Source organism: Mya arenaria, chromosome 3 (assembly GCF_026914265.1).
Source record: "Mya arenaria isolate MELC-2E11 chromosome 3, ASM2691426v1".
Classification (NCBI taxonomy): Eukaryota; Metazoa; Mollusca; class Bivalvia; order Myida; family Myidae; genus Mya; species Mya arenaria.
In genome coordinates this window covers 77,198,557-77,218,230 of record NC_069124.1, presented here as the reverse complement: position 1 = coordinate 77,218,230, position 19,674 = coordinate 77,198,557, and the positions used below count along the sequence as shown (strand labels likewise).

Here is a 19,674-nt window from a genome sequence, read left to right as displayed (position 1 = left end):
AATGTAAAAAAACGTGATTCTATGCTTACTACCAGGTACGGAAGTCACATACCTGATAAGAAAAAAATATATGTCTGTTTAGACTACAATTCGTCAAAGTCTGATGAACATTTAAAACTATTAAATGAAATCCATGCACCAATTATAGTTATAACTTTACTACATTAAATAATTACGAAGATGGTTGGTTATGCAATGTAGATCAAATGATATCATTTTACGTTCACTGTTATTGTACTTTTTTCGTCTACATTTAAGATAACAATTCGCCTTCCTATGATTTACTTGATCCCTTGAGTGTACTTAAATATAAATTAAACAACACGAAAAGTTCATACTGAAAGACTGAAAAATAAGTTAATTTCATATAATTTGACTAAAACACAATCATACACGAACGATAACTTTATGAATTAACTATGCTAGTTGAATTCCATTAGAGGAAATGCCATTATATATGAACTATGTTTTACACAATTCAAGTGTTTCTCATACACTCTGTTTTCCTAAACTTGAATCGTAAAATGTTTTTGTTTCCTGATCTATATACTACATACGTAAACTTAAGTAGAAATGGATGTTAAGATTTGGAATATTTCCATTTGCTTTTTCTCTTCGCCTGTATTGTTAGGAATTTCTTGTTTATACTTTATCAATACTGCCATATCACGTTAATTCGATTGTAGTATACTATGTGTATACTGTTTTGTGTAGATGCATTGCTTATGTTGCCACATATAGTGGCCTGAGATATTCAATAAAGTGTACTTGACTTATTTTTATGTTTAAGGGAATACACATAGGAGTTTTGGTCTCATGATATGTGAAGGTCTACTTTATTTCATCGCTATCTTGTCACCATATTCATATGGTTTTCAAAACGGCTAATAAGATGTTTTATTTTTTACCAATTAAGTGATATTTGTATGTTTGTACGTCTGTGTGTCTAGTTAGTGTCCTTAAGGCTCTTACCTTGTCTCTCTAAACAGGGTTTATATTTGAATGTTTGACTACCTGACTTGCCATTTAGTTTCCATTAAACTATTAACTTTGTTAGATAGTTTATTTTAAACAGTTTGGTCACTAACCTGTAAATGTCTTATGTGTTATATCTCTTACATTAATATATTAATATTATTTCAAGTAAAATGGAAATCTGTATCAGAAAAGGTATTTATAGATGTGTCTATGACGCTTGTTTACCAATCCTGTATTTCGCATGCATAACACGTATGCTGTGTTTACTGATAATGATGATGTGAAACTTCTTCTCAAAAATTATGTTAAAACTAAACTGTCCGTTTGGGGGTGCTCGTCTCGTGACTCCCCCTCAGATAATCGTAGCTAAACCTCTCAATGACATTTAAATTTCATAAAATTTGACCATGTTAAAAACAAATTGACCTGGAAGGCAACTCAAATCCAAGTGATTAAATCAGTATTTAAACATCAGAAGGAACAAATATATGCATTCGCTGGTAAGACACAGGAAAACGTTTAACTGTCGTGTACTTTTAGTCTTAAATACTTCAATTTCCACTAAAATCATATTCAATTATTTCTTGATTTTATCAAATATTTGTTATTGTTCAGACTATGACATCCTAAAATTTTTGGGCAATTTATCATTTTGACATGATTAAATTTAGACTGTTAGATTTTCCTGATGAAATTGAAGGCCAAATAAATTGTAAGGGTATTTTACAGTTATATGCATTTATCTCAAAACTGTTCTTGGTTCTACTAGATGTGAATCAGACAATGTTCTGCTACTTCGTCTCGAGATGATTATATACAGGTGCTGCATTTCAAGAATGTCGATATAGTGATTTATTTGTGAAGCTATACTGACGTAGGGCGATATTACTATATTGACCGAAACTGAAATACAGCAATTGTTTTAAAATTAAATTCAATATCTAACTACGATCTTACGAAGGCTTTTAGTTCTACAATTGTAGTTGAAATATATAAAATCCAGTTGCAATCTTGTGATCACTTTCAAAACTGTTTAACGACTGTTTCCACCCAGAATATTTTTGGACATTATTATACTAAGCAAAACATTTTAGAAAGGCAACCGCAATGTAGACAATCGTTTATGAAACTGATTGCGTCCAGTATTTGACTTGGAAGCAACACCTATCCTGTCTACAGTTTTTGTTGTAAAGTTTGGAAAAAAATACTTGCCAATCCCATTTTGGTTTGCCAGATGTGACGTAGATTCTAGTCAATACGACTATTCATCACGAATCATGTGACCACGCTTAGACTAATACGAATCACAGAACCAATGTGAGATATTTATGACAGCACAATTGTAACTACAAATTTATAAGTACGATGAAATGGCAGCTTATCTTACAATTCTAAATGGACTATCGTTGTTTCTTCAACTCAACTCCAACAAATCTCATAATCCCCTTTCCATTTAGATTCAGTAAATAAAAATACCGAACCTACCTTTATGTTGAAATTTTACTGGTAAGGGTAAAGAACTCATCGAACTATAAGATATTCGACAAAGAAGTAGGTAGCAGTTCAATGTTATCTGTTCCGAACTGTTAGCGGTCGCCTTTAAAATCGGAAAACGAATCGTGTGAAGCATGTTCTTCAGATAAACAAGAAATAATATTTTGCTTATTTGACCCAATTTCCTCATCTATATTATCAAAAGAGAAACAAAACATTCCCATCTATCAATTTAATATCATATTAGATTCCATCGTAGGGGCCCACCACTGTGAATCTACGTTGCATATTGAGTCGCGCTGTACAAACTATTATTTATTTATCTAGGAAATTATCCAGAGATTTCAAAATGTGATTCCTGTAATATACGGTGTCCCTGAATCTTAATCTCGACCGTGTTGCAAGTGTTCGTTTTAACAAAAGATGCCTTCATTTAATTAAGGCTAATATCCGTCTTTAATACTTTTCTATATATTCAACCAGAGTGACTGTTTTAATTGGTTAAAGCATCGGTGCTCCTCGTGTGGAAATAGTATGATGTCGAAAAATGACGATTGAATCTCGAGCTGAAACTACATATTCCACCTGATTGTTGAAGATCTGGATAACAATTAAAGTATAACATCAATGAAAACCATTTTCCCACTGTATTTGAATAAGGGAGGTATTGAAATTCTGTATTGTATGCACTTATGTTAATTTCATTTCCTATGAAATTATTAAAAGGACAATTCTATTCAATGCATACGTTTTTAGCGCTCGACTACCTATACAGACTTATTAAGCTGGCTACCTCGGCATGGGGTCGAGTTAATCCCGTAGATAGGAACTCCAACATATACTTATCTGCTCTTCTAAACGGTCCATCTTCCCGAGAGGTTGTTTATTTATCTCAGTCATGTTGAACTGCAATACATTATTTATGCGGTATAATGAAGACGGTTTCCGATAGGGATGATACCAAAATCCGTTTACAAACAACACATCTAGCAAAACTGGCTATAAAGATGGTAACATGTTATGTTTTCTGATTCCTTATCGTTTTTATTATTTCTGAATTTGATATATATACGGTAACCGTCATTTATAAACATAACGGAAACTATTTAATACCTGGTCTTCGAAGGTGATATGCAGCTGTTACTTCCTAGTTCTAATCACTTCTGAAATATGTTGTCAATACCGGGTTTGTTTTGTCATGCGATCTGGCGAACAGAAATTTGTAATTGGCAATGTCATAATCTGTAGATAAAGGTCGGACATTAGTTTATGTATATTAAGGTGTGTATAACTTCGTTATCATTCCATTTCGATAATTCAGATTTTCTGGCATTATTAGTTTTTCTAGATTTGTCTTTTCAGAAACATTTGAAGTTAAATAGATCCAGACCTTAGGAAATAATTTTACAAAAACACCACATCGCATTTCCTGCCCTTTAATTTGAATAAAACAAGGCAGCTGTTAAAAATATAATTGACATGCTTATGTATTTTGATTTATTTGCAAAAGAAGAAGTAAAGGACAGTCAAAATGTGTAATGTATTTGAGCGAGGAGTCGGAATGACGTCATTTGTTTGAATTATCTAGTTGTTTTGTATATATGTTTATTTCATAGAAATATCGGCAAATATTTTTTGAAGTTCTACCTTACGCATAATTAGTTTTAAGTATTGCACATGCCTAATCGTAGCGAAAGAAGCCCAGCTTGGCCTTTCATGATAAATCGTAAATGGTTTGGAACACCTGTTTTTTGATTTCCTTGTCTCTTTATCACGTAGCGCAGAAATACATTGATTCCATTTCAGCTTCATTATATACTAAATCCTTCTACTGCGAATCTCGAAAGTATGAACACTGTCTGAGTAATAGTACAAATTGACTGATATGTGTAAGTTTGGTTTCCTCACTTAGGTATTATCACAATTACGTTCTTGTTTGCTATTACAACACATCAATAAGCTGTAATATGGCATTAAGTGAAGTTATCTGTTTTGAGTGATTACGAACTTAAAGTGACGTGTTTTATGGCCTGCATATAAGTATGGCAATACGATATTACCTTGTATACTTAAATTAAACAATTATCAAGTTAATAAGCAAAACGTATTGCTTTAAATCGTGTTTTGTTCAGTTTAAAATATAGTCTACTTGAAAACGTATGACACAACTAGCAATGAAGAGTTAATTTGTCTTTTTATGCACGATTATTCCGCTTCATCTCGAAATCCCAAAAGAAACGACTAATAAGAATCGAATACCGACTGGTTATATACATTGAAGAGCTTTCAGCTTCGTAATTGCCAAGGCTGGTGCTCTGGATTGAAGCTTGCTTGTTGGTCTTGAAAAAAGGTTCTATAATTTCAAGGGTATGGCATTTGTGAATGTATCATAAATATTCAGTATGTACGAATTGAAGGTGCTATGTAATAACCGTTTTTGATAATTTTTATAACCAGCACTTTCTTTTCTGGAATGTTTAACTGCTTTTTATTTGTATGCGATCATAGAGGAGTTGTTTGTAAGATCGTATGAACACTAACGCTATATGGTTTCATCATGTCACAAAAGAAAATAAATTAAATGCATTAGGTGCACTGAACTTTTGAGCAATCTCCTATGCGGCAATTTGCGAAGCATATATGTTTTTGCTGTTTTATGGCGAAATATTAATTTGTAACAGTAAAAATACCGGTTAATCATATGAAAGATTTTTCTGACACCTTCTTACGTTAGACAAATGAAATTGTTAAAGGTATTTCTGTCGGTAAATGCAACATACCAAGATATATGTTACAAGTGATGTCCGGCATTGTTGAATGACTGCAGATTGATCATCTATATAACCCAACCAACAAGGGACAGGTATTTGTTAAAGCAAAGTCGTCCAGCCGACAAGGAACATGTGTTGGTTAAAACAAAGTCGTCAAACCGACAGGGGACAGGTCTTGGTTAAAGCTAAGTCGTCCAGCCGACAAGGAACATGTGTTGGTTAAAGCAAAGTCGTCCAACCGACAAGGAACAGGTCTCGGTTGAAGCAAAGTCGTCCAGTCGACAAGGGACAGGTCTTGGTATAAGAAAAATCGTCCAATCGACAAGTGACATGTGTTGATTAAAGCAAAGTCGTCCAGCCGACAAGGGACAGGTCTTGGTAAAAGTAAAGTCGTCCAACCGACAAGTAACATGAGTTGGTTAAAGTAAAGACGTCCAACCGACAAAAGACAGGTTTTGATTAAAGCAAAGTCATTCAACCGACAAGGGATTTGTGTTGGTTAAAGCAAAGCCGTCCGGCCGACAAGGGGCATGTGTTAGTTAAAACCGAGTGGTCCCACCGACAAGGAGCAGATGTTGGTCAGAGCAACATTTTTTCAACCGACAAAGGACATATGTTGGCTATAGAAAAATCCTACAATCGACATTTTGTTTTTGTTTTAAGTTAAAGCAATGTTGTTCAACCGACAAAGGGCAGGTGTTGGTTAAAGCAAAATCGTCCAACCGAAAATGGGAAGGTCTTGGTTATAGCAAACTTACTTTTGTCGTTTTGGTGATTTTGTTTCAACTGATATTTTTTAGCTTAATACCAATGTACATGTTGACAGTATACAGTGTGTCCATCAATTTGGGATTCGATTGTCAAAACAGAGTTTTCAGTCGTCGAAACATAGCTAAGATGTGATAGTTTTTAGGTAAAAGTTAGAATCATGTTGCGTATGTCATTTTAACATGAGTTTTGACTCCTGTATATTCATGTTTTATTCTGATATTACATTATCATTATGCAAATCGAGATCTTTTTATCCTTTAACTTTCCTGTTCCTAGTTCAAAACAATATGAAAAACAGTGTTTTGTTCACTGACCATTATTTACACAGTCGGAAGATCCAACGTTTGTATTGGTTTGTACGTTAGCCGCTCCCTTGTTGGAATAGTAATGGAAGTGCTTCGGCAAGCTCAATTTCCGGTCTTTGAATATCGCATGCAATTGGAAAATCGGAAACGTCCAATAACATCCAAATGCCTAATAATACTTCCTTGCCATGCTGTTTTCGTGTGTAAACGGTGTCTGATAATATCCCAATTCGCGCGTGTTTGTTATCGTAGAGGAGAGAACAGTGAGCGATTATATTCCTCATGGGACTGGATTTCACATGCGTGTCCTTGTACAAATATTGCAATAAACGAAGCTATAGCTTAAATTTAAGAAATTAGAGTTCCTCTCTTTTTTGAGATATCTTTACCACCATTCTTCTCTGCAAAAGAGGCAATTTATGGTTTTGTATTACGTTATTAAAAGCATTGCATTTTGCGTTCTAGAGATAATTATAATATCGCTCCATTAATTTATATATGTGTCATAATATTTGAGTCATTATGTCAGAAACATAATGATCGAGGGATTAACTTCTAAACAGGGAGTTGTGCAATTCATAATCACCTGTTCTGGGAAACCAGCAACTACGTGTGTGGTTATATATTAAAGAGATCTTTTGGATACTTGGTGCGTTTGTACAACAAATGCTTTTCCTTACTTCGAACTGAATATCACCAAATAGTATTGTTATAAGAAAGAGAATAACCATCATACATTTATAAGCGGGACTGTTTTCTTGAACTAAAACATTGATGAAGTATATTTGTACTACATATTCAGAAGCATAAGTGTGTACTTATCAGACGACACACCTTGATTACTTTCCGGAATTGATTTCATCCCGGAAGTCTTTATTTCGTATTAAAACACATAACCTCGACTATAGTTTTAAGCATAACTCCTCTGGTTGCATCATGAGAAATAGCTTTAAATCCTATCATAACGTTAATGTTCTTAAGCATATAGTTATATAACACTTATTTATTGTTCAATAGCGAAGTCGCTACTTCATGAATTTCAAATAAGAGCTTACTGTGTGTGTCGACCTTAAATAACTTATTTGCATTTCGGCTTCAGCATTCGATAACACTACATGATAAACTAACGATTTAAAGTATCTTGCATTTCTTGAGTGAGAGTGGCCTAGAGATGTTGTGGATTTGAGCCTCAACAATATTGGCTTCTACTAAGGTTGTCAAGAGGGACTCATACCTTCAAAGTCGAGCTAAAGTATACTTATTATTATTATAACCTATCGTGCTATTTGTTCATTAGTTTTAAGAGAACAACCATTAACTCGATGTTGGACTGATTTTCTTCTACAATTAATATCGTATTTGATTTAGATTTCAACTAGATATCCTAAAAATTTAGGGAGATTCGCTAAGATATGATCGGAAACTATATCAATATTGTGTTGCTATAAGACAGGTTCTTAAAATTAAGAAACCTGTATCCGTCTCTCATCCATAACGGATCTATAGGTTCATTGGTTCATTAAGCTAACCGATTATCAACTTTTATTTTAAATCAGGTCAGTTGTGCTTGAATGTACTTTTATACACTGTTTATGAGTTAGGTTTGTCCAGGAAAGAAGAAAGATGGTATTTGTGATAACAAACTGGTCAGCAATGCTGTTATTCGCACGAAGCTGTCGATTTTTTTTGTTTTGATTCCCTACCTCGAAACTTCATTATAATTTCACAGAAATAGATGAAAAATGGCAAACCGTTTGGCAGCCTCCCAAGCTGCTTTTTCCAATGGTTGATATACAGACAAAATTTCGCTTTCCGCGCCGACAGATGCAATATATTTAATTGTGTTGTTCCAGCCTTCTCTCGTATTTGACATCTGATGGCTACAACTGACCAACACACTTCCCTGACTGCTACCTAATGTTCCGTTTATGGTGGTGATTTTTTGTGTTGCCAGTCATTTTGGCCAGCGGACACCTTGGTAATGCTACTAATGAAACATATTTATGAACAATTTGTATTTGAAGACGTGCACTAAATGGAACGTAATTCCTTGTTCTGTTACGTATGGAGCCAGTCGTGGGTGACATAACTGGTGGTTGCATTTTGGAATTTGATCTATATTGCTTTAATCATTCCATTTAAAGTATTTTCACATTCTTGTAAATTGCAGACCTGGACTTTGATCCACAGACCTAGAAAGCTATAGAGATCATCTGCTGGTAATGACCAACCTACAATGTTGAAGGTCCTTCGACCGAACATCGCGTTTTTCAGGTATTGATCGGAAACAGCTTAAGGTCACCAACATGTGATCCACTGACCTAAGCATTAATATGATTCATCTGCTGGTCATCTTAAACCACTCTTCCAAGTTTGAGGTCCCTGAGCCAAAGTGTTCTTCATGTAACTGAATTTTAACAACGACCTTGACCTTTGTCCCACTTCTTTAAAAATGTTGGTTTATCAAACGTTTTTTATATGGTTTTATTATTAAAAATGATGTTGGCTTGTCAATATTGACCGAGTTAAGTACAACATGGAAACCCTTGCCACCCTGACGCGGCGTCAGCAATAACCCACACACGCTAGGACATGCACATTTACACCATTGTAACCCTTTTCTTAATTATTGTTGTATTAGAGCTACTGCTTTACAACGGCTACCTAAACGCTTTCAGAAAGAACAAGGAATTGAATTAGGTTTTCCAGTACTCTACCCAAACGAAATACTGCAAAAAGACTACTGCTTTTTGATACTTTTAGTTTGAACCCTTTATTGACACAAAGGCCCAACCAATATCGGTATATTAAGATTAATTTTGTCATTTATTCAAGAAAACATATGTCAAAACGCCGATACGATTTCCTGACACTATATTTGTAATTTTCTACATCGTATGTGTCGGACACTTGTAATAACTTATCTATGTCTACCTTTATCTACATTTATCTAGACAAGCGGTGCCAATCTTGCGTTCAGGAATTGTGCCAGTCGCATCTAAGATTACTCTAAGATCTTACGTTTGATATCTAGAAACAGTGCCATGCCCATCTTCTGTTGCGTGGATTGTTTAGAACACATGAAGAATGACATTTGCAGAAACGGAAAAAGGAAGCAGTCACAAAAAAAATGTTCAGCGATGATTTAGTAAAGAAAATTCCTCTAAAATGGGGTTCTATGTTGGATTTAACTCAAACTGTCTAAGAATGATGCATTAAAACACATAAACAAAAATAGACAGGATAAATAAGCAAATCCTACATACATATGTATATTGAAGCAGAATTCATTGAATAAGTCAATTTACAAGAATGTGAAAATACTTTAAATGGAATGATTAAAGCAATATAGATCAAATTCCAAAATGCAACCACCAGTTATGTCACCCACGACTGGCTCCATACGTAACAGAACAAGGAATTACGTTCCATTTAGTGCACGTCTTCAAATACAAATTGTTCATAAATATGTTTCATTAGTAGCATTACCAAGGTGTCCGCTGGCCAAAATGACTGGCAACACAAAAAATCACCACCATAAACGGAACGTTAGGTAGCAGTCAGGGAAGTGTGTTGGTCAGTTGTAGCCATCAGATGTCAAATACGAGAGAAGGCTGGAACAACACAATTAAATATATTGCATCTGTCGGCGCGGAAAGCGAAATTTTGTCTGTATATCAACCATTGGAAAAAGCAGCTTGGGAGGCTGCCAAACGGTTTGCCATTTTTCATCTATTTCTGTGAAATTATAATGAAGTTTCGAGGTAGGGAATAAAAACAAAAAAAAATCGACAGCTTCATGCGAATAACAGCATTGCTGACCAGTTTGTTATCACAAATACCATCTTTCTTCTTTCCTGGACAAACCTAACTCATAAACAGTGTATAAAAGTACATTCAAGCACAACTGACCTGATTTAAAATAAAAGTTGATAATCGGTTAGCTTAATGAACCAATGAACCTATAGATCCGTTATGGATGAGAGACGGATACAGGTTTCTTAATTTTAAGAACCTGTCTTATAGCAACACAATATTGATATAGTTTCCGATCATATCTTAGCGAATCTCCCTAAATTTTTAGGATATCTAGTTGAAATCTAAATCAAATAAGATATTAATTATAGATGAAAATCAGTCCAACATCGAGTTAATGGTTGTTCTCTTAAAACTAATGAACAAATAGCACGATAGGTTATAATAATAATAAGTATACTTTAGCTCGACTTTGAAGATATGAGTCCCTCTTGAGAACCTTAGTAGAAGCCAATATTGTTGAGGCTCAAATCCACAACATCTCTAGGCCACTCTCACTCAAGAAATGCAAGATACTTTAAATCGTTAGTTTATCATGTAGTGTAATCGAATGCTGAAGCCGAAATGCAAATAAGTTATTTAAAGTCGACACACACAGTAAGCTCTTATTTGAAATTCATGAAGTAGCGACTTCGCTATTGAACAATAAATAAGTGTAATATAACTATATGCTTAAGAACATTAACGTTATGATAGGATTTAAAGCTATTTCTCATGATGCAACCAGAGGAGTTATGCTTAAAACTTTAGTCGAGGTTATGTGTTTTAATACGCAATAAAGACTTCCGGGATGAAATCAATTCCGGAAAGTAATCAAGGTGTGTCGTCTGATAAGTACACACTTATGCTTCTGAATATGTAGTACAAATATACTTCATCAATGTTTTAGTTCAAGAAAACAGTCCCGCTTATAAATGTATGATGGTTATTCTCTTTCTTATAACAATACTATTTGGTGATATTCAGTTCGAAGTAAGGAAAAGCATTTGTTGTACAAACGCACCAAGTATCCAAAAGATCTCTTTAATATATAACCACACACGTAGTTGCTGGTTTCCCAGAACAGGTGATTATGAATTGCACAACTCCCTGTTTAGAAGTTAATCCCTCGATCATTATGTTTCTGACATAATGACTCAAATATTATGACACATATATAAATTAATGGAGCGATATTATAATTATCTCTAGAACGCAAAATGCAATGCTTTTAATAACGTAATACAAAACCATAAATTGCCTCTTTTGCAGAGAAGAATGGTGGTAAAGATATCTCAAAAAAGAGAGGAACTCTAATTTCTTAAATTTAAGCTATAGCTCCGTTTATTGCAATATTTGTACAAGGACACGCATGTGAAATCCAGTCCCATGAGGAATATAATCGCTCACTGTTCTCTCCTCTACGATAACAAACACGCGCGAATTGGGATATTATCAGACACCGTTTACACACGAAAACAGCATGACAAGGAAGTATTATTAGGCATTTGGATGTTATTGGACGTTTCCGATTGGCCAATTGCATGCGATATTCAAAGACCGGAAATTGAGCTTGCCGAAGCACTTCCATTACTATTCCAACAAGGGAGCGGCTAACGTACAAACCAATACAAACGTTGGATCTTCCGACTGTGTAAATAATGGTCAGTGAACAAAACACTGTTTTTCATATTGTTTTGAACTAGGAACAGGAAAGTTAAAGGATAAAAAGATCTCGATTTGCATAATGATAATGTATTATCAGAATAAAACATGAATATACAGGAGTCAAAACTCATGTTAAAATGACATACGCAACATGATTCTAACTTTTACCTAAAAACTATCACATCTTAGCTATGTTTCGACGACTGAAAACTCTGTTTTGACAATCGAATCCCAAATTGATGGACACACTGTATACTGTCAACATGTACATTGGTATTAAGCTAAAAAATATCAGTTGAAACAAAATCACCAAAACGACAAAAGTAAGTTTGCTATAACCAAGACCTTCCCATTTTCGGTTGGACGATTTTGCTTTAACCAACACCTGCCCTTTGTCGGTTGGACAACATTGCTTTAACTTAAAACAAAAACAAAATGTCGATTGTAGGATTTTTCTATAGCCAACATATGTCCTTTGTCGGTTGAAAAAATGTTGCTCTGACCAACATCTGCTCCTTGTCGGTGGGACCACTCGGTTTTAACTAACACATGCCCCTTGTCGGCCGGACGGCTTTGCTTTAACCAACACAAGTCCCTTGTCGGTTGAATGACTTTGCTTTAATCAAAACCTGTCTTTTGTCGGTTGGACGTCTTTACTTTAACCAACTCATGTTACTTGTCGGTTGGACGACTTTACTTTTACCAAGACCTGTCCCTTGTCGGCTGGACGACTTTGCTTTAATCAACACATGTCACTTGTCGATTGGACGATTTTTCTTATACCAAGACCTGTCCCTTGTCGACTGGACGACTTTGCTTCAACCGAGACCTGTTCCTTGTCGGTTGGACGACTTTGCTTTAACCAACACATGTTCCTTGTCGGCTGGACGACTTAGCTTTAACCAAGACCTGTCCCTTGTCGGTTTGACGACTTTGTTTTAACCAACACATGTTCCTTGTCGGCTGGACGACTTTGCTTTAACAAATACCTGTCCCTTGTTGGTTGGGTTATATAGATGATCAATCTGCAGTCATTCAACAATGCCGGACATCACTTGTAACATATATCTTGGTATGTTGCATTTACCGACAGAAATACCTTTAACAATTTCATTTGTCTAACGTAAGAAGGTGTCAGAAAAATCTTTCATATGATTAACCGGTATTTTTACTGTTACAAATTAATATTTCGCCATAAAACAGCAAAAACATATATGCTTCGCAAATTGCCGCATAGGAGATTGCTCAAAAGTTCAGTGCACCTAATGCATTTAATTTATTTTCTTTTGTGACATGATGAAACCATATAGCGTTAGTGTTCATACGATCTTACAAACAACTCCTCTATGATCGCATATAAATAAAAAGCAGTTAAACATTCCAGAAAAGAAAGTGCTGGTTTGAAAATTATCAAAAACGTTATTACATAGCACCTTCAATTCGTACATACTGAATATTTATGATACTTATGTTTCCATTCACAAATGCTATACCCTTGAAATTATAGAACCTTTTTTCAAGACCAACAAGCAAGCTTCAATCCAGAGCACCAGCCTTGGCAATTACGATGCTGAAAGCTCTTCAATGTATGTTACCAGTCGGTATTCGATTCTTATTAGTCGTTTCTTTGGGGATTTCGAGATGAAGCGGAATAATCGTGCATAAAAAGACAAATTAACTCTTCATTGCTAGTTGTGTCATACGTTTTCAAGTAGACTATATTTTAAACTGAACAAAACACGATTTAAAGCAATACTTTTTGCTTATTAATTTGATAATTGTTTAATTTAAGTATACAAGGTAATACCGTATTGCCATACTTATATGCAGGCCATAAAACACGTCGCTTTAAGTTCGTAATCACTCAAAACAGATAACTTCACTTAATGCCATATTACAGCTTATTGATGTGTTGTAATAGCAAACAAGAACGTAATTGTGATAATACCTAAGTGAGGAAACCAAACTTACACATATCAGTCAATTTGTACTATTACTCAGACAGTGTTCATACTTTCGAGATTCGCAGTAGAAGGATTTAGTATATAATGAAGCTGAAATGGAATCAATGTATTTCTGCGCTACGTGATAAAGAGACAAGGAAATCAAAAAACAGGTGTTCCAAACCATTTACGATTTATCATGAAAGGCCAAGCTGGGCTTCTTTCGCTACGATTAGGCATGTGTAATACTTAAAACTAATTATGCGTAAGGTAGAACTTCAAAAAATATTTGCCGATATTTCTATGAAATAAACATATATACAAAACAACTAGATAATTCAAACAAATGACGTCATTCCGACTCCTCGCTCAAATACATTACACATTTTGACTGTCCTTTACTTCTTCTTTTGCAAATAAATCAAAATACATATGCATGCCAATTACTTTTTTTAACAGCTGCCTTGTTTTATTCAAATTAAAGGGCAGGAAATGCGATGTGGTGTTTTTGTAAAATTATTTCCTAAGGTCTGGATCTATTTAACTTCAAATGTTTCTGAAAAGACAAATCTAGAAAAACTAATAATGTCAGAAAATCTGAATTATCGAAATGGAATGATAACGGAGTTATACACACCTTAATATACATAAACTAATGGCCGACCTTTATCTACAGATTATGACATTGCCAATTACAAATTTCTGTTCGCCAGATCATATGACAAAACAAACCCGGTATTGACAACATATTTCAGAAGTGATTAGAACTAGGAAGTAACAGCTGCATATCACCTTCGAAGATTAGGTATTAAATAGTTTCCGTTATGTTTATAAATGACGGTTACCATATATATATATCAAATTCAGAAATAATAAAAACGATAAGGAATCAGAAAACATAACATGTTACCAGCTTTATAGCCAGTTTTGCTAGATGTGTTGTTTGTAAACGGATTTTGGTATCATCCCTATCGGCAACCGTCTTCATTATACCGCATAAATAATGTATTGCAGTTCAACATGACTGAGATAAATAAACAACCTCTCGGGAAGATGGACCGTTTAGAAGAGCAGATAAGTATATGTTGGAGATCCTATCTACGGGATTAACTCGACCCCATGCCGAGGTAGCCAGCTTAATAAGTCTGTAGATTGTCCAATTTAGACTATATTATTTTGTATTTTGGGTGAAATCGTCAGAATTGATCTACATGAAATTAATGAACAGAACATTTTGAAAAATCCTCGATAGCCATTTGCCCGCAAAAAAATGGAAGCCCCAATTAAAAGAAGTGTAAATAAGTCCTTCGGAAATTAAATTTGCAAAATCTCTTCCATGGTAATTTCTACACCTAAGCTGGTAATGAACAAACCAATACAGACGTTCGGTCTTCCAATTGTGTAAATAATAGTCAGTGATTTATATTCTGAAAACTAACACAACGTAAGCATTTGATGAAGATTGATTTTTATAAAACTTCTTCAATAATTTACATGCTAAAAATCATAAAAAATACAGAAATATTGAAATATATAATATCGTTTATTCCTATTTGTAGCTCTATACCAATAACCTGTTCATGGTGCACACTCTAAAACAAGTTTCCTGACTAGAAGGTCATGCACATGGGATGATAAATTAGATGTTCCAGAACGTTCGACAACTAGGTCCTGCAACCTTGCATATATTACATAATTATAATCTACAGTAACACATGACATACAACCGCACACAGGATGTAAACGAATCCAAATATTGTTATATAATTTCTGTTTTACATTTACAATTAACAAGGGGCGTTTCTAACAATAAGTGTTCAGCTGACTTACCTTTATACATACGCGTCTTTCCTCATAAACCTCTTTTGATAAGTTGTTATATATCAAAATGTATACTAGGAAGTAAAACATCAAATATGCGGTAGAAAAAATCACGAGTTTATTCACACATGCTGGACGAGAAAATAAAAAACAACATTGCAGGTTCCAGCACACCTGACCACCATTGTACCCCTGACCATCATAAATAATTATTTACATTTTGACAAATAGACAGTACATAATCAGTGGTCACTCGCGTTGTGAACCACTGATAAGGCATGTAATGAGTTACACTCCAAATTACTAAAAATACTTCCGTCAAATAAATTCCTGAAATGTTATCTTTAGAGGACCTGACAACATTCCCTGGCACCGGCTTAAGGGACATCATTTGTAATAGAAATACTTATATAGATATATTCAGTGACAAATATGCAAAGAAAGTTGACGAATATATCTACCCGCTCCAACCACCGCGTGTATTGTTTGATACGAAGAATACCTCATTTGAGGTCACTAACATGCGTGCGTAAGCGAAGTGTCGTACAAAGTGTTTATTAACCTGCAATGAACAGAACACGTTATAAATACAACATACTGATGGCGCAATGATTGAAAAATACTCGAATAATCGTCGATTTGAGCTAACAACGGCGATAATCAATTGTGACCATCAATTACCAATATTCACCAAAGATAACCATTTTACTCAAAAAATGAAAACAGATAAGTGCCAACTATCATTTGTTCAGTCGTAACATCATGCATCCATATTTGTAAAATGAATGATTCAAATGTTGAATCAATTTTGCTATGATATAAATGAGGCAGAGGAAGTCGTGCAAAAAGCTCGCGTCCTATTATGATAGTATCATTTAGTTTGGAAATACACCTTCGATTATTTCTGATTCCATTTATCAAATGCGGGTGTTCATTTGCAATTAATTATCAATTCTGAAAATTGTCCGATTATGTAACTCTCATTCAATAGCAACACTTATTCGTATTGACGTAAAATATTATTTATGTTTAACTTCACAAATGCCATACCGTTAGCGTTGCAATCCAAGAACCGTTATTCCAAGAGCAACAAACACCCTCGAAGCGAGATCACTACATTGCTTCAAACCTGCCCGCCAGTTTGTATGCTCAAAGGCTTAGTGAAAGCTCTTTAGTTTAACCTAGAAATTTGTTATATGTATTTAACATTTGCCATTCAATTGTGTGTATAACCTTTATTTCTTAGATTTTCAGGATCCAAGATTTAGGATTCAACACACACGTGCTCCTCATTGCATGATAAATTGTTATACAATAAAACATATAAAGACGACAGTAACAGGATAGATATGAACTCTGATAGATATGTTTAAATTTATATTAATGTATAAATATAGAAATAAGAACTATACCATCTGTGAAATAAGGCATGACATTTTCTTTTTAGCTTTTTAATATCATAGCACAGTTTTTAATTGTGTTGACTGTTAGGTTGACAGCTGCTGCATATATATATATATATATATATATATATATATATATATATATATATATATATATATATATATATATATAAAATACAAAACACAAAAAAAGGTTTCTTATTTACAGTTCAGTATCTCAAAAGTGTATAAAGTAACGGAGAGAAGTAAACAAAAAAACATACAACTAATCAAAGGAAAATTATTCTCAAGATATCCTACACAAAATAATGTTTCTTTTGCAGTCTTCTTAACACAGTCAACATGTGTGCGAAGTTTGAAGTCAATACACCAAAACATATGGAGTTATAGAGAGAAGTAAAATACAAGCATAAAATAATAAAAGGGTAATAACTCTCAATAAACATACACAAAAATGTCTCTTTTGCAAAGCACTTTACCTTAATATTGGAAATAGGGTATAATATATTGATGGCCACACCAATTATGCAGATACGTAATATATCACAATTTTTAAGAGATATTAGTTATCATCATCATACTTAAACGGTTAAATGAAATTATTACATATTGAAGGACACCATTCCTATCTTTTTGCGAAATTTGTAATTTTGATGGAAACGAATTGACGAATCTGTGAGAGCTTCAATGAGAGTGTAAACCGAATATGAGACGTAAATCAAGCGGAAAAACTGGTTACGAATAAAAATAAAATCGTTATTGTACATACCATCAGATGTATAGCCTCATTTCAAATCCTTGCTAACATTTTATGATATTAATCCGTATATTATCTGGTACGAAAAAGCATGCAACAATGTCAAGCCCCGGTCTGAAAAAATATTGCAGAAGTATTTAAGACATTGTGTAACAGCTGCATATCAACTTACTGGTATTGAACACGTTTGCTTATGATTTACATACCATATTCAGAGGATACGTATCATTTATATCCCGTTATAGGCAATATCCACGAGTGTAATGTTCATAAACTGGTTCGTGATCTTGTTGTGAAACACTTGCCTGTGACCCTAGAGGTTGCAACTCACCATTAAAGTACTTACCGTCTTCTGAGATGGTCACTGGCTCACATTTAAACTAGTGTAGCTTTAACTAGTGTTACCTTGTCAGTCTACTATGCTCATCAATTGATTAAGACTAATACTCCCACTGGGGCTGACGCTCATTGATAGTCAGATGTGGCGTCTTAAAATACGAGCACCTCCATCGCACCTCCATCGCACCCCCATCGAAAAATGGCATCCGCAAACAGTTTTATAAGTGTTTGATTCCTGGTCAACATGAATGAGAAAACAAAACAACATTTTGGTAAGGAATCTAAGAAAACATGCGTTAAAATATCACAAGCAAGATTTTTTACGCAAAATGCATTATTTGATTCGTCGATCATTAAGAGCTGAGAACTGGTTCGAATGCAGTTAATTATTCAGTTTCAGTGAGAACTCTTAAGAGAGGTCATGTCATGCATAAACGAGTTTGACAAACCTTTGATGGAATGTGAATCATTCTTGATTAACATATTTGGTGCAAGACTACTTTCTTCGCTCATTCTAATCTTTAACGAAGTCAACGCCTTTAAATAAAGAGCTTTCATACATACACGTATATGAACGAGAAACGGAAGTAAAGACATCGCAGAGCGCAGTAATTACATCCGTGCTTTCAAGAAAAAAAGTTAGCCTAGGGTTTACGGTATCAGACATTCGCATTAAGGTATGTTCGATTTCCGTTAGAACGCTTCATTTTTATTTGGATAAGCTAAAAGAAGATAACGGAAATAATAATAAGTTTACTTGATACGATCGTCGTGACTTTATTAGCAATTTCAATATCAGAAAACATTAAGCCCCCCAAGTACATTGATAAAGGCTTTAATCATGTCAGGATTTAGAACAACTTAACTGCTTCAATGTGTACCGTTGTATAAGTTTGAATGCAATTTGTTAACTTTAAGTAGAAATAGTAACACTGTCATTCCATTTGAACAGTTCTGAAAAGACAATACGTTGATTTGTCTGTAAAAACTTGTACCTATGCGTCGAAAAAACAAATACTTGTAATATGAGATTGTCGTGTTCGCGTGATTATAGTGTTCATGAAACTATTTGGCTCATGAGACAGTTGTGTTCATTTTACTGTTGTGTTCACGAGACTGTTTAAATCATCTGGCTAGTGTGTTCACGAGACTAGTGTGTTTACGAGACTGTTTAAATCATCAGACGAGTGTGTTCACGAGACTAGTGGATTCATGAGACTAGTGAGTTTAGGAAACTATTGTGTTCTTGAGACTAGTGTGTTCACGAGACTAGTGAGTTCAGAAAACCATTGTGTTCACGAGACTAGTGGTTTCACGAGACTAGTGTGTTCACGGGACTAGTGTGTTCACGAGACTAATGTGTTCACGGAACTAGTGAGTTCACGGGACTAGTGTGTTCACGAGACTAGTGTGTTCACGAGACTAGTGTGTTCACGAGACTAGTGTGTTCACGAGACTAATGTGTTCACGAGACTAGTGTGTTCACGAGACTAGTGTGTTCAGGAAACCATTGTGTTCATGAGACTGTTGTGTTCACGAGACTAGTGTGTTCCCGAGACTAGTGTGTTCACGAGACTAGTGTGTTCACGAGACTAGTGTGTTCACGAGACTAGTGTGTTCACGAGACTA

The 19,674-nt window shown here is 34.6% G+C and overlaps 1 protein-coding gene across 1 annotated transcript in view; it reads right to left on the bottom strand.

Annotated features, from left to right (window-relative positions):
* Nucleotides 1–17,831, bottom strand: part of LOC128227870 (G-protein coupled receptor 4-like) — a 111,412-nt gene extending 93,581 nt beyond the window's left edge. Inside the window, exon 1 of the mRNA XM_052938773.1 lies at nucleotides 17,719–17,831. Within this exon, the coding sequence (XP_052794733.1) occupies nucleotides 17,719–17,721 (3 nt within the window). The 5' untranslated portion in view covers nucleotides 17,722–17,831. The remainder of the gene's footprint in view (nucleotides 1–17,718) is intronic.
* Between the last annotated feature and the right edge of the window lie 1,843 nt (nucleotides 17,832–19,674).